This window comes from Phyllobates terribilis, unplaced genomic scaffold (assembly GCF_046119375.1).
Source record: "Phyllobates terribilis strain yellow unplaced genomic scaffold, ASM4611937v1 Scaffold_8__6_contigs__length_399053987, whole genome shotgun sequence".
NCBI lineage: Eukaryota > Metazoa > Chordata > Amphibia > Anura > Dendrobatidae > Phyllobates > Phyllobates terribilis.
In genome coordinates this window covers 300,651,756-300,669,205 of record NW_027362768.1, presented here as the reverse complement: position 1 = coordinate 300,669,205, position 17,450 = coordinate 300,651,756, and the positions used below count along the sequence as shown (strand labels likewise).

Genomic DNA, 17,450 nt, shown 5'->3' with positions numbered 1-17,450 from the left:
GTGTGATTTGCATAATAGACCTGATTTTCTCGGATGAGAGAATATACGTTGGGATTACCCTAGCCTTCCGAACATTAACTTACCCAGTAGACTTTTTCCCAATGTCTTCTCTGCCCTAGACCAATCTTTTCCATCCTTTGTTATATACCAGTCCACTCTATCCAATTCCTCCTTCTCTACCAGTTCCGATATAACCTTTCTAGATATATTTCTATGCCAGACCAAGCTTTTTCTAGATTTCCCAGGGCAGCTGTACATCACAATTTTTTTATTTCTCTTCTGCCAGACCTCTCGTTCCCCTGCTAAGCTATGTCCAGGGCATATCGAAAACAATTCAGTATTAAAATATGTAATAATAGAGGGGGTTGGATAGGGTAAAAAATCTCAGCACTGTATCTGAAAGAGACACACCAGGTTCAAGATTTAGGCTTGGGCTGGGCAGTGACTTTGGCAGTGACACAGGTCGCGTGGTCAAGGATCACTTTATGTTGCTGCCACAACTAAGCATAATGCAGATGAATGGGGTCGCTTCGCAACCCGCAAGGCCAAGGCAAGCAAGTCACCAAACATCCAACTGGTTCCAACTTTTTGTGAACGCAGCTAAAGTCACCATCTAGCCCCAGCACTAGGGTCAGGAAGTTATGATACTACCTTACATTACTTGACTACTATCTGTCCATGATAGCTGGAGAACCACTACAGGTGGCAGTTTGCTGTGAACATACCAGATCACCATGTTGGCACCACACTGCAGCCTTTACAAGTTTGTGGGCTTGTAGGCTCAATTTTTACACCATGAAGCATTTGGTTACTGTACTGAATGTTACGGTATAAAATGTTAAGGAATGCATTACAAATAACAGAGGTAGGTGATATGTCACCAAATTATGGGTATAATATAGAAATGGTTGTGTTTTTTTGCGGTATATTATTAATGTGTTATTTGCATTGTTAGTAAAATTCTTAAGATGTTGTGCTAAGAATAGACCTAAAGTGAAAACTAATGGCATCCTACTAATTTGTCAGTCATACTGCCATTTCTGGATGATACCGGCACAGGGGGAAACTAGTTTTCTTAAATAGCAGAATCAGCAGCAGATTGCTCAGACCACATGCAAACGCTTGATAGCGGCCACAATGTTCTGCTAAACTAAGGAAGAAGAAAAACTTCACATATTGCCTTTTCGCAGATCTGCTGATCCGGTTACTAATACATTTCACAATGCTGTACTAAATATATATGAACTGCCTGCAAATATGTGATGTCAACCTGGGTCATGGTATAAAAGTAATTCTGGAAATCATTTGATTCATACATCATGAGTGATAGTATATTCTGTAGTATCTAACCACAAATACCTCCGGAAGACCTTATGACATATTACGGACCTACTAAAATTATACTCACAATACAGGGGTAGCAGAGATGAACTTGACATTTAACTTTTCCTTTTGTGGTCAGTGATATAATCTGTAAATCCTCAGATATCAAGTGAAGTGACACGATAAACTGGGCCAACTGTTAATCTCTGCTCCGACGCTAGTGCTATGTTAATATGTGCATTTGTAGTGTACTAATGGAGAACACCATCAAGGATATATATATATATATATATATATATATATATATACACGTGTATATATATATATATATCTATATATATATATATTGGATTCACCCTGAGAAATTGTGAAGCAACCATGAACATATGTATTGCTCTCAACTACTTTTGGAGCAACCCCTTTAATTTTCATATATTGTAAGAAGATGCCTTGAAGCTCTTTGACCCCACAATGCAATACATATGACCAATGTGCAGACCAATATAGTTTCTGAGACAGATACAGTTAATAAATATATTTATCAGGATGCTCAAATATTCAGTTCACCATGCATTTTATTTATGGCAGTGGAAGCGGTAAACCTTCAGTGCCTTTATGTGCAAGCCTAGCAATTCTTCCTTTCGGGCAAAACATGCCAAAGAGCCTCTCCAAAAGCAAAACGTATAAGGCATTAGTCATTCTGTATGTAAAAAGCCCAGTGCTAGATGTCTGATCAGCTGTAAGATTAAAATCACGGACAGGTGAAGATGATTATGTTCTCAATATTCACTGGTACATATGAAAAGTGATACAAAGAAGGTCAAATGGTAAACCAATGACAGACGCCCACAACTAATTTATGCCCATGGACACCAAAGACTTGCCTGTCTGGTAAAATGCCATTTCGAAGCTTAATTAGTATTATTTAATGGCCTTCAGCTTGATCTTGAGCCATGGCGACTTGATGGATAAACGCTCTGTAGGAAGATCTTGTGCATGCCTATATAGGTCCACCTGGGTCTTCTCCGTCGGTATCTTGATTGTATCAAGCCATCGGGTTGCTTGTCTTCCTCTTCGCCTTGTTCTTTCTATTCTTCCGATTATGATGTCCTCCAGTGGTTGCTCTCTTGGAAGCTACAGTAGCATAAATTGCTGAAAAGCTCAATACTGGCCAAAATACATAGGTGTCAAGTAGAGATGGTTTGTGGGACGCTGGTTCATTGGTAAGGTTAGAGGTCTCTGATCGGGAGCTCTGCGAATTTTGTACCTTCCGGAATCCCCAGCGCAACGCGATCATTATGACGTGACAGGATCCCGGAAGTTAAGAGATTCGCAGAGCTCCTGCCACCTTTCAGAGACTACTGACCTGTCCGATGGAGCGGAGTCTTGAAAATTGATCCACCCATATGTAGTGTCAAGACAATGCACTGCCGATTGCTGTATGAGTGCCTATTCCAACCCCTGTCCACCACCTAATGTGCTTACAAGGGGCCTGTGATACTCAGAACTGGACCATGGAGCAATGGAAGAAGGTGGCCTAATGAATCACACAGCATGCGTGTGTGTTGCCTACCTGAGAAAAAGTTGGCACCAGTCCACAGTATGAGAACAGAAGACATGAAAGCCGAGACAGTGTGATGCTCTGGGGCGTTTATCATCTGGGAATACATGGCCTTCATGTTAATGTCACTCTGACCACCTACCAAGCTGGCACAGGCCAAATGGTAGTGGTCTCTTTCAGCTAGATAACACCATCTACCACACTCCAAAACTTGTCCAGATTCCCCAGATCTCAATCCAATTGTGCATCTGTGTGATGTGCTAGAAAAAAAAACTTCAATCCAAAGTGGCCTTGTCTTGTGACTTATAGTACTTAAAGCGTAACTAAATTTTTATTTATATTTGAACAATTTTGTCCAGCATGGGAAGTTATGATATTTTGCTAATCACTTTATTAAGGAATTTGTCTTCATTCCTGTAAAAAAAAAATTGCATGCAAGTGACATCAAAACCTCCAATTTTTCCCAGTCTATTAGCCTGACTACATCTGCATTGATATCAGAATGTACTCATTTGGAGTACAGATGATGGCAGTGATGGGTCAGCATTTCTCCCCTCTTCTGAGTGTTCTGCTTATCAGACCAATCTCCTGCAACAGCTTAATCCTACTCTATGACTAAGAGCTTCAGCCAGAAAAGCATCAGAGGGAACATGATTTTAATCTTACACTATGGATATCCTATTTTATAATTTGATGTAATAAAAACTGGATTTTTATATTTTCTATGACAATCCATTTTTATTTTTTTGCAATCATTGCCATCATCTGTACTCCAAATGAGTATGTCCTGATATCAATGCAGGTGAATAGACTGGGAAAAAGCAGAGGCTTGGAAGCCACTTACATGCCTTTTATTTAAAGGAATGAAGACAAATCCCCTGATAAAGTGATTTGAAAAGTTTTGTAACTTTCACTGCTGGACAAAATGATTAATAAAAAAGGAAAGTTTAGTTACTCTTTATATGATTGCCTGCTAATATCTAGATGCCAGATACCACAAGACACCACTAGAGGCGTCCATGGCTTGTCAGGTCAGCTATTAGACAGGTGATTTTAATCTTATGGGTATATAGATTCCATTTTATATTCTATACGACCTTCTCCAGTGCGGGAAAATGTTCTTGAGAACAATGGAAAAAGCTACTGAATTACAGAGATTGTCGAACAAGTCCTGGATGTATTATAATCTGCTCATCAACATGTGGTCTGAACAATCAAAAACTCATTGTGAGGTCAAAATGGTTGCACGCTGTTTTTCTGAGCTCTGTGGTGCTATGGGAATTTTAAGGGTTTGGTTTCGCACTTTAACTGTATCCCTATAAAATATAATGCCTACTTTTATTGTCTAACAGTTTGTGCTGATTAATTTTTTCTTACATTTTTATTAGGGACAGGGCTTTATTATTTTTTTTTGTATATAAATCTCAAAGCTCAAGCTCAGACATAGTCAAAGAATTGAATGACAAAATTCCATCTGCCTGTGGCCACCACTAGGGGGAGCCCACAGTTGTATTATTATTACATTTGTGTATATACAAAGTATGCATTGGTAGGATTTTAACATGGATGTGAAGGCAGAAAATAACGAGCTCTGCATAAAGAAAATAGAGCACTTAGGCATTTTAAACCAAACCAGAAATGACTAAGAATGGACATTCTCTATACAGAGTTTTAATATATATAATAAATATAATTAATTATTAATAAAAATATTAATATATATAAAAAAAAATATTGTCTTACAAGTGAGCTTAATTCTTTTACACTTTACTTGGACTTTAACCTCTTTCATCTAGCGATAATTTAATTGAAGCTTTTACTGCTCTTTACAACGTAGAGCTCTGTATTTATACCCGGCAATAACCATTGCCCCGAGCCATATCAAATGATCTATTATCTCTAGGACTCTTATAAGATATCCTATCCTTGCAAGAGTTTACATTATATAATGTGGAGGGATACAGGTCTATTTCCCTGTTATAAAGTCAATGGTTGGTGAGATCAAGGGAACCGGTAACCTATAGTAAGGTGCCGTGCCTGGGATATTGTGCTGGCAGGACAATACCGATAGCACCTTTGATATTTTTATCACAGACTGTTATATTGTGCAACAATATGAAATAAAAAAAGCTATTTTGTCTGTTCCATAAAGATTGCATCACTTTTGCTTGGATATCACTTGCTTTGTATATTTTTTTCCATTACCGCACTGTAAAAGATAGTGGGTGAGATCAGGTTTGTTGTATGAGCCATTAATGCATTAACCATGTGAAGTTTTTCTTGTACTAAAACTAGGGGGCCCAGCACAACCCCAACGATTACAATTTGCTCAGCCTCCACAAAGTGTGGACCAGCAAAAGCCTCCTGATCAAGATCTGCTTCCAGAAAATGAACCGCCAGGGCCATCCACCGCTACAGGTCCACAGCCACTTTCTGTAGGACAGGCGTTGCCTCCTTCCAGCAGCGTGGAACCGTCACCCAGTCATCAGATGGACCCACCTCAAAAAACTCAACCCCATCCACAGCTGAAGTAAGACTGTAGTGAATATACATACTGTATACTAAGTAACGGCTTTGATAAAATTACAGGAAAATACTAGACTCTGTTGTCATCTGCATTGGAGGCTCCGTCACATATTCCATCAGATATGACAGAAAAAAAATGGTGCAACTTGCAGAACAATTTCTCCAGTCAAGCCAAAGGGCACTGACAAAATGGTTTGCAGCAAGACTGGAAGTTATCCCTAATTTACTGATTGCTGGGCCGATGGCAGGGAGCCCTGCCGATCCCAAAGAAGAGCTCTGTTTCAATGCTATCTCTGGTGCTCCCATTCAGATTGAATGGAGAAGAGGTACACAGGCTCAACCTCAGCCCCTTTCAGACAGGACTCTTCAGAGCCTCGTTCTCGGGATCACTGCGGTCCTACCAGTCAGACCCCCAGCGATCATGAAGCTATCCTCATCCTATAGATAGGGAATAACTTCCAATCTTGGTGCAAACTCTAAGTCAATGGGATCCATTGGGGCGCCAGTGGTGTCCTCCGTGCAGCAGAAGCCACAACACAAGTGTGAACATAACAGAGGTTGATCTTAGTTTTGGGAATTGGTCAAAATCATATGAAAAGGTTTAGTATTACAACCAGTGTTGGACTGGGGTGCCAACTGCTTACCAGTAACCAACTCCAGGGCCCTACTTTTCAGCTTCATGCAAATGTAACATTATCCTCAATCACAAATTTATATAACAATGATCTGGGTAGATTGTTAGATGAATAAGATGCTGCCTTTATCTGTACACAGTGATTCAAGTATATAGTGCCAAATACTGCATAAGAGGGTGGAGGCCCACCAGAGGATTCTCCTGTTCTCCTGTGGGTCCGTCCAACCCTGTATACAGTAGATCATTGGTTATGCATCAATGTGCAGATTCAGCATCAGCCGTATACAGATAGTTCATCATTTTCCTTAATTAGAAATCATCTTTGTCTCCTACACCTGATAGCCCATTATGTAATAGTACAAAAAGATCTTTCCTCATTTTGCAATCATCCATAAGTGCTTGTATTAATAGAAACACTTCCTATCACGTGAGCGCACTGTGGTTATTGCTGGGAGGTGTCACGAAAAAGAAGGAAATCCTTGTGTGATTAGTCACATTCCTCCCACGTTCACACTGCATCTCTCCTGACTTGTAATAACTGAAGTCGTATCACTCCAGCCATCCACCTAGTGTAAAGAGTAATTCATCGCTCTCGACACCTCCTCTAATAAAACAAGAACACAATTTCTTCCTATTTTTATCATTCCAAGCAGTTATTCTGCGTTGCAGACCTATTTTTATTCTCTATATGCCACTAATTGAATTTTCTAAGACACTATAAAGACTCATTCAGACATTGCGTACAAGAAACACAGACCATTTTTCATCAGTGTCTTGGATCTAATTTTCATCCATTTTCTATGCATTACCATCAGCTTAGCATCTATTTTTGTCATATGCAAAAAAAAAAAGAAAATCCCAAATTTTTCTTTCCCATTAGGCTACATTCCCACGTACAGGTGCATCTCACTAAATTAGAATATCATCAAAAAGTTAATTTATTTCAGTTCTTCAGAACAAAAAGTGCAACTCATATAGTATATAGAGTCATTACAAACAGAGTGATCTATTTCAAGTGTTTATTTCTGTTAATGTTGATGATTATGGCTTACAGCCAATGAAAACACAAAAGTCATTATCTCAGTAAATTAGAATACTTTATAACAACAGCTTGAAAAATGATTTTAAAATCCGAAATGTTGGCCTACTGAAATGTATGTTGAGTAAATGCACTCAATACTTGGTCTGGGCTCCTTTTGCATCAATTACAGAATCAATGTGGTGTGGCATGGAGGCGATCAGCCTGTGGCACTGCTGAGGTGTTATGGAAGCCCAGGTTGCTTTGATAGCAGCCTTCAGCTCCTCTGCATTGTTGGGTCTGGTGTCTCTCATCTTCCTCTTGACAATACCCCATAGATTCTCTATGGGGTTAAGGTTAGGCGAGTTTGCTGGCCAATCAAGCACAGTGATACTGTTGTGTGTAAACCAGGTATTGGTACTTTTGGCAGTGTGGACAGGTGCCAAGTCCTGCTGGAGAATGAAATTTCCATCTCCAAAAAGCTTGTCGGCAGAGGGAAGCATGAAGTGCTCTAAAATTTCCTGGTAGACGGCTGCGCTGACTTTGGCCTTGATAAAACACAGTGGACCTACACCAGCTGATGACATGGCTCCCCAAACCATCATTGATTGTGGAAACTTCACACTAGACCTCAAGCAGCTTGGATTGTGGCCTCTCCACTCTTCTTCCAGACTTTGGGACCTTGATTTCCAAATGAAATGCAAAATTTACTTTCATCTGAAAACAACACCTTGGACCACTGAGCAACAGTCCAGGTCTTTTTCTCCTTGGCCCAGGTAAGACTCTTCTAGCGTTGTCTATTGGTCATGAATGGCTTGACACAAGGAATGTGACACTTGTAGCCCATGTCCTGGATACGTCTGTGTGTGGTGGCTCTTGAAGCAATGACTCCAGCAGCAGTCCACTACTTGTGAATCTCCCCCAAATTTTTGAATGGCCTTTTCTTAACAATCCTTTCAAGGCTGCGGTTATCCCAGTTGCTTGTGCACATTTTTCTACTACACTTTTTCCTTCCACTCAACTTTCCATTAATATGCTTGGATACAGCACTCTGTGAACAGCCAGCTTCTTTAGCAATGACCTTTTGTGGCTTACCCTCCTTGTAGAGTATGTCAATGACATCTGTCAAGTCAGCAGTCTTCCCCATGATTGTGGAGCCTTCTGAAACAGACTATGGGACCTTTTCAAATGCTTAAGAAGCCTTTGCAGGTGTTTTTTGTTAATTATTCTAATTTACTGAGATAATGACTTTTGTGTTTTCATTGGCTGTAAGCCATAATCATCAACATTATCAGAAATAAACACTTGAAATAGATCACTCTGTTTGTAATGACTCTATATAATATATGAGTTGCATTTTTTGTATAAGAACTAAAATAAATTAACTTTTTGATGATATTCTAATTTAGTGAGATGCACTTGTAGCATCTCCACCCCAGACTTCCCGTGAGGCATTTACCGCTGCGGATAAAATTGTGAAGGATTGGGGAAGCCGTGTAGGGTGCATTGGAAAGGGTGAAATTCCCTCCTACATCCGCAGCATATATTGATCTTCTGCGGATCCTAAACCCAAAGCTCCTCTCAATTTACTCTGAAGATTTATTACTTGAGATTTCCTAAAGTCTCATGCACTCTGTTGGCTTTGCAAGACACAGCGGATTTTCCGCAAGGGAATATGTGGTGGAAAGTCACTTGTGCTTTTGGCACGTTGGGAACTAAGCCCTACACAGTAAAAAATGGACAACACTCATATGAAGCACGGATGGAATCTGAGTGCTATCCATTTTTTCACGGAACCATACACTTGAATGGGCAAGTTTGATCCACAAATCAGATCAAAAAACGAACAAGTCTCCATTTCTTTTTTTTTTTGCCCAGAATTGATAATGTACGAAAAGAAACGGACATATCAACATGCCTAAAGGCTGTAATGGGAATGTGTTTAATTCCTGAGGAACACAGATGTCTGAGGCCTAAGGGAGAGATTCATTGACTTGTGCCAGTCCTCTGTTGGACAAAAATTAGCAGATTCTATTACGCATCTGTTGTGTGCAGACATTTGTGACTTTTTTGTTTTTACTTATATTTACTTACTATTCATTTTTTTCAAAGACTTTAGCATGGTTGATGGGAGCTGTTTGGCTCCCAGTAGATGTAATATAAAGTACATCACAACTTGGCATAAACTGTAGCACAAATCTACCCCTGCTCATAGATGTCTCAAATTTGTCTCAAATGATATGGTTAAAATTGCAAATTGATTGTAAAAACAAGAAACTTTACAAATTGACTTCTTATTAAAAATCCAGTCTGTGTTCAAGAACAGGGGAATTTTTATTTCTACAGTGTATGGTTGTTTCCAAGGTTACCGACCACCATGTGGCTGGCTGAGTTTATGGTTGCCTAAGTAAGGGGCTCGTGCCTGTAGCAGGCTCTTTTCTTTAGATCATGCTTGCGGAGCTCTGAATCTGGCCAGATTGCTGGAGCCGACCAGCCTCAGTGTCCCAGTACGTCTCCCATGCTGCAAAGTCAAAACTGCCTCTACTAATTGCCTGAAACAGCGCTTAGTTTGGACAAGTGTCAAAGGTCCGAACTGTCAATCTTCAGGAGTGCACCACCCCTGGCTAAGCAGGAAGCAGTGAGGGGTGCACTGCTGAAGAAAAGAAGTTGAGACAACCTCTTTAAAGCTCACAGATAGGCAATGATATATCAATTTATTAAGAGGCCTTTGCCATTTTATACTGGTGTACTCTGGAGTTGTTAAGAAATGCCTGTCTATATTCTCATTAAAGGGATAAAACCAGAGGTTTACACAAGTAGGGTATTAGGCAATAACAAACTATTGGTACCATACTGTTGCATACCTCCCAAATCTGAAGGACAGGGTGCTTCTACAGTTCTCCTTTAGACAGTACGATGCCAACCCCTCTTTCCATAATATGAAACCCCTAAGGTGCCTCCACATACACAACCATGCCCTACAGTGCAGCCCACAGAATATGATGCCCACAAAATGGTGCCCTGCACAGTATAATGCACCCAAATACCCATTCACATAGTATGATGCACATACAAGTGCCCCCACACTATGATGATGCCCCCATAGTGCCTTCACACAGTATGATGTCCTCACAGTGCTCCCCACACAGTATGATGTCCTCACAGTGCTCCCCATTCAGTATGATGTCCTCACAGTGCTACCCACACAGTATGATGTCCTCACAGTGCTCCCCACACAGCATGATGTCCTCACAGTGCTCCCCACACATTATGATGTCCTCACAGTGCTCCCCACACAGTGTGATGTCCTCGCAGTGCTCCCCACACAGTATGATGTCCTCGCAGTGCTCCCCACACAGTATGATGTCCTCACAGTGCTCCCCACACAGCATGATGTCCTCACAGTGCTCCCCACACATCATGATGTCCTCACAGTGCTCCCCACACAGTATGATGTCCTCGCAGTGCTCCCCACACAGTATGATGTCCTCGCAGTGCTCCCCACACAGTATGATGTCCTCACAGTGCTCCCCACACAGCATGATGTCCTCACAGTGCTCCCCACACAGTAGGATGTCCTCATAGTGCTCCCCACACAGTATGATGTCCTCACAGTGCTCCCCACACAGTATGATGTCCTCACAGTGCTCCCCACACAGTATGATGTCCTCACAGTGCTTCCTACACAGTATGATGTCCTCACAGTGCTCTCCATATAGTATGATGTCCTCACAGTGCTCCCCACACACTATGATGTCCTCACAGTGCTCCCCACACACTATGATGTCCTCACAGTGCTCCCCACACAGTATGATGTCCTCACAGTGCTCCCCACACAGTATGATGTCCTCACAGTGCTCCCCATGCAGTATGATGTCTTCACAGTGCTCTCCATATAGTATGATGTCCTCACAGTGCTCCCCACACAGTATGATGTCCTCACAGTGCTCCCCACACAGTATGATGTCCTGACAGTGCTCCCCACACAGTATGATGTCCTCACAGTGCTCCCCACACAGTATGATGTCCTCACAGTGCTCCCCACACAGTATAATGTCTTCACAGTGCTCCCCACACAGTATGATGTCCTCACAGTGCTCCCCACACAGTATGATGCCCTCGCAGTGCTCCCCACACAGTATGATGTCCTCACAGTGCTCTCCACACAGTATGATGTCCTCACAGAGCTCGCCACACAGTATGATGTCCTCACAGTGCTCCCCACACAGTATGATGTCCTCACAGTGCTCCCCACACAGTATGATGTCCTCACAGCTCTCCCCATACAGCATGATGTCCTCGCAGTGCTCCCCATACAGTATGATGTCCTCACAGTGCTCTCCACACAGTATGATGTCCTCACAGTTCTCCCCACACAGTATGATCCCATTATTCCACCCCCTTCCATTCCATCCAGTTCTCTTCACCATTATATTTATGTATTTATTTCCTAAAGATGCTGATACAGTTTAAAGCAGGACATACCACCAGCCTCCTGGGACTGCTCCCCAAAACCGTGACTGTCCTGCTGGATCCGGGATGGTTGTGTGGCATAGTATTGATCTGTACAATATGGATCCATAATACAGCTATGTGCATAAGGCATTACTGTGGTTCTAGCTGTGGTCAAGTGGAAAATCAAAAAAGATCAGGGCTCTACTATTAGGGTACTGATAGTGGAAATCCAAAAGGCGAAACTTCAGTCCTGGCACTCACAATGCAACGAACTTTTATTGAGCAAGTCAATACGCCACGTTTCAGCCCATCCCAAGCTTTCATGAAATGTTAATGAACGTTTGGGATGGGCTTAAAGGAATCCTATAGACTTGCTGAGTAAAAGACAAGTTCACTGCATTGTCAGTGTCAGGATCTTATTGAAGTGTCACCTAGCTGTGGTCAAGGACACAGAACCACTGCAAGAGAATTATTATACCCAGAATCATTTTACATTAAGATAACATAAAGTATACATATACGGCATGCCTTGTTAAAAAGAGTGACCCCATCAAAGTTCATTCTAACATAAAAACAAATTACGGTACATGTTTGTATTTTTGTATTGATTTTACTACTTAGTTCAACCATCTCTGAAATGGTTAAAGCATTTTCCTATAATCATTAATAGGGTTGTAAATCACTACACAGCTACATTGCATGCTGTTGTGGATATTGACCCTATACTGTTTTTTTTTTTTTTAAGATCCCTCATTCACTGGTTGCCCTTAATTCAAAATATAGTACATAGGATCTACGTCAGGACAGGATCCTTGTAAAATATTGATGTCTTGTAAAATGTCAACTACAGTATTCCAGCGGAATCATGTTTTCTGCCAGAATATTCTGTAACATGTTGTTGATCTTTACAAGGGTCTGACTTAGGATGACTAAGCATTTAATACAGCAATTATAACCCCCCAAGGCCATTTAAGAATTGACCCTTGTATGGTACCTTGTCTTGGCCTCCCATATGGCATATTGTTATATAATAAACCAATAACACACTGCCTTATAATCAGTATCATACAAGATGGTGCCCAGATGAATTTGTCCTCTATCAGTACAAGATGGTACTCTAAAATTGGTCAATGTCTAACAACTGCCTAATAATCAGCATCATACAAGATGGTGCCCAGATATGTTGGTACTGTAGCGGTGGTTAGTGTCTAACAACTGCCTAATAATCAGCATCATGCAAGATGGTGCCCAGATATATTGGTACTCTACAAGTACAATATAGTACTCTAGTGGTCAGTGTCTAACAACTGCCTAATCATCAGCATCATGCAAGATGGTGCCCAGATATGTTGGTACTGTAACTGTGGTTAGTGTCTAACAACTGCCTAGTAATCAGCATCATACAAGATGGTGCCCAGATATATTGGTACTCTACAAGTACAATATAGTACTTTAGTGGTCAGTGTCTAACAACTGCCTAATAATCAGCATCATGCAAGATGGTGCCCAGATATGTTGGTACTGTAAACGGAGTTAGTGTCTTAACAACTGCCTAATAATCAGCATCATACAAGATGGTGCCCAGATATATTGGTACACTACCAGTACAATATAGTACTCTAAAAGTGGTCAGTGTCTAACAACTGCCTAATAATCAGCATCATGCAAGATGGTGCCCAGAAATGTTGGTACTGTAAACGTGGTTAGTGTCTAACAACTCCTAATAATCAGCATCATACAAGATGGTGCCCAGATATATTGGTACTCTACCAGTACAATATAGTACTGTAAAAGTGGTCAGTGTCTAACAACTGCCTAATAATCAGCATCATGCAAGATGGTGCCCAGATATGTTGGTACTCTACCAGTATAGTATAGTACTGTAAAAGTGGTCAGTGTCTAACTAAAAATCTTGGGCTTCATTCAGAAGACCATTTATTCTCACACGTGAAAAAAATGTACCAATTCCCATCAGTGTTTGGTCAGGGTGTCTCTCTTTACCATCAGAGTTTCATCAGTGATTATTTTCTTTGCTTAAAAAAAAAATTGCATAGCTTCTGCTATCCACTACAATGTTAAAATCAGACAGCACACAGATTGCACACAAATGGACTCTTCGGGGTATTTAAGTTACTTTTCTTTTTTGTCTTGTAGTATTTATTGCCATTTTTTTGTGCCAAATTCTTCAAGTTGGCGCACGTTCATGAATTTTGTACAAAGTCAAGAATAGTCCTTATGCCCCAATTCATGAAAGCCTTTACGCCAGAAAACTAGCGTAAAAAGCTTTGAAAGCTTTGAAAAGTTGCAAAATTTTTGTGCAATGTGAGACTACGTAAAAATTTTGCGACTTTTGGCTCCTGCACGCCATTTCTGCTCAACTCTGACAAAGTGCTCGGAGCTGGGATGGGGCATGGCGACCCACGCTCATCAAATTCATGACATCACTGGAGTAAGATTTGTGACAAAGCACACACAGAAGTTTATAATGACTTTGCGCCTCGTCTGCATGTGTCTCTTAATTCATCACCTTGCACTCCACCCCACACACTCAGCAAGACTTGTGTGAAAAACGCTGTTCTTGATTAATTAGGGCCTTTATTTTTTGTCTTTGATTTGTTTTCTGCCAAACTTTGCAACTTTTTTAAAAAGTCGCCATTGATGAATCAGCCAAAAACATCTCAAAACCCCAAATTCTGCCCACAATGGACATAAAATAAAAGGCAAACACATATAAAATAGGCTTTAAAAAAGGTGCAAATTAAAAGAATTGAAAAATACCATAACCTAGGCAAAAAAAATGCGCGAATGCAATAATGAATTAGGCCCATAGACTTTATTGGGTGATTTTGCTCTACACTCTGATCAAAAACAAACATTGCTTTGTGATTTTTTTTTGCAGACACACGATCCACAAAAAAAACATGGACATGTAAAAAGCGCCGTAGACTTTAATGGGTGGTTGTACCATATGTAAAAATAACACATAGACCATGATTCACAGATTTCAGAGGAGTGAGGCCTTATACAGTGCCGCCATCACCATATATTGTAAAAATAATTAATTGTGCCTAAATAGTAGTGCCACACAGTGCATGAAATACAGCTGACCAGTGCTGAATCTACCAGGCCTCATTTATCAAAACTCATTAACAGTGGTAGGACTGGTGCTCAGCCAATCAGGGCTCAGCTTTTATTTTTCCAGGGCAGTTTAAAAGATGCAAGCTGACCTCTGATTGGTTGCTATGGGCAAAAAAGTTTTAATCAGTGAGGCCTAACAACTGTATACAGAAAGTAATATACAAGTTGTACAGTTAGTATTAACGTTCATTGTGATCACAAATTTTGATGTCAGGCCATAGGTAGTTTCCCCTACAGCCAGACAGCTGATGCACCCTGTATGATCCCACAAGTTGCACACCCTTATGGCAGACCCTCCAAAATCCTCACTATATTTTCCATTGGATAAATAGGTTCCTGACTCTTCCAGTTGTCAATGGCCTTCATTTCAGGCTTTGGAAAGCTGTTAAATTTAACACTTTTCTACTGAGGGCCTCATTTGTAAGTTGGGCCTAGTGTGGTAAAAGTAGAGGTGTTGGCCATAGCAACCTATCTAATCACTGCTTTCATTTCCATGTTAATAAAAGTTGATATCTAATTGGTTTCTATGGAGGACATCTGCAGTTCTTGTGTGCACTACTTTTCATACATGAAGCTTGTTAATGGAGTTGTCCAGTCTTATAAAAAACATGGCTGCTTTCTTCACACCGGTGGTTTGGGTTTGTAGTTCAGTAAATGGAAATAAGTTGCAATACCATACACAACTTGTGGACAGGTGTGAGTGCATTTCTGGATAACCCCGTTAAACTATGGAAGGTGTTCCTCAGGTCTGTCTACCAGCAAAATGGCTGCCGTGCTTGCTCTCAGTGTCAGACGTTGCCGCCTTTTCCTAAATAACTGTTGCCTGTAGTAAATGTATTTCTATTTTTCTTTAATTAGCAAGTCCCAGTCTCTGACCAACGCCTTCAACTTCACCCAGTCGTCATTCTTCCGCTCGTCCACGAATGAAGATGAAGCTAAGGTTGACACTATCCGGAATCTAAGGAAGTCCTTCGCCAGTCTGTTCTCTGACTAAGTGTCATAAAATAAATAGTAAAAATTAATCGTGCTCCTGATGCTACACAGAATATAAAATAGGATACCCAAAAGAGATGAGTTATAGGACGCTTCTTACCTCTGTGCAAGCTTATTAGCTGTAGGCCATAATGCCTGGTGCATACGTGTTTCTGGTATATAACTGCTAAAAGCAATGTTGCTGTGTGAAAATTCAGGTATGGGGCTAAGCCATAACTGCCAGCTCAATTAGCAATTATTATAACTATGGTTATTCCTTTATATGTTAATTACCATTACGTTGCTATTATTATGTGTATTATATTACTAGTTATATTATGTTACTAGTGTTTTTCTTCTAATTTAGTGTTTTCTTGATTTTTGTGCTGCTATCTACTCATCCTGCTGCTTATAATTCTTATAAGTCTCCTCACTATGACATGCCAGGCTTGGCTTGTCATTCTCCACAAGGAGAAATGTTACCCCTTAGACTCTTATTACCCCCTAAAACCTTCCAGCTCCAATTAGCCAGTACTATGGTGCCAATATACTATTCAGTAAATGTCATATAAATGGTTGATATCCAATTTTGTATTTAAAACCTTATCTGATGTTGATAGGTCATCCATATCTTAAAATGAAATGAAATTAAAATGAATGAAAACCTTAAGAGTAGAAGTTAGGTTGACAGCCATCCAGATGTGTGCGAGTTATCATCTAATCGTTCCTACAAATATAGGAGTGCCCTACTAATTAAAGACATACAGAGCGTGACATCGAGAGCAGCATAGACGAGATTGGCGTATATTAAGAGAGGGTGCGGAGCCCAGCGAAGTGATTGCGGGGGATCATATAGAGCTTTTCACACCATCAAGATAGTAGAATACACTTTCAAATTCTTAATCCTTTTTTTTTCAGTAGGAAGAACAGCTCTGGAGCACAAACAGCAGTTCTACCTAAGTGAAATTTAAGATAAAAAGAACATTCATAAATATGTGAAGAAGAGTTTTATTATTGCATTGGCGAGAGGGGATTTCCATATTTTAAGAAAATTAATCTTGATAATAGTTGTCCATTTTATGTTGTGTAATAAAACAGTCCTCATGTACGCCGGCCGAGAGCTGAGAATTATGTGAAATAAGACTATTGTAAATTGCTCTGCAGTGCTGTGTAAATATGATTTGCTTTCGTAACTTTGCAATTTCCTCTCTGGTCATTTTTTTTGCTTCTAACCTCCTGGTCTTCATGCAATGTTGCAGCCCTTATTGGTGTGTGGACTATATGACCGTTCATTTCAGCAGATGAAATTCTGTGTACATAATATATACCATCCAAATAAAGAGCGTTACCTAAACCGGTCACTGACTTTTATGTGTTGTTTTTTTTTTTTATCATTTTCATTAGGGATAGGCAGGGTGCCTGAACATGGCCTTTCAGACGAAAAGTATAAAAATTAATTACTTTCCTACATACCGTAGAGCAAAAAAACAACTGTTTCTTAAAGGGGTTATCTAGGACTAAATAATTTTTTTTACCATGAGCCAAAACACTAACAGGCAGGTAGTTACTAACTACCTATTTGTTCTATCCGGTGCCGGCCCCTGCCAGCGATTCTGCTGCTCCACATCAACAGAGAAGCTCTTCTTCTTCTGAGCTGCTCTGTTGACGGAGCATAACCGCCAGTGTCATTCTGATTGACAGCTGGCTTCTCGCAGTGTTACCCTCCTCAATAGGATGGGCTACACTAGAGTGACACTTTAGTTCTGAAGTTTAAATATATCTCAATTTTGGGGTGTGGGATATTGATTTGAAAAGTCGCAAAT

The 17,450-nt window shown here is 40.4% G+C and overlaps 1 protein-coding gene across 1 annotated transcript in view; it reads left to right on the top strand.

Annotated features, from left to right (window-relative positions):
* Positions 1-16,986, top strand: part of SYN2 (synapsin II) — a 360,272-nt gene extending 343,286 nt beyond the window's left edge. The window contains exons 12-13 of the mRNA XM_073644500.1: positions 5,180-5,414; positions 15,514-16,986. Coding sequence (XP_073500601.1) covers positions 5,180-5,414; positions 15,514-15,649 — 371 coding nt within the window. The 3' untranslated portion in view covers positions 15,650-16,986. The remainder of the gene's footprint in view (positions 1-5,179; positions 5,415-15,513) is intronic.
* The last annotated feature ends 464 nt before the right edge of the window (positions 16,987-17,450 follow it).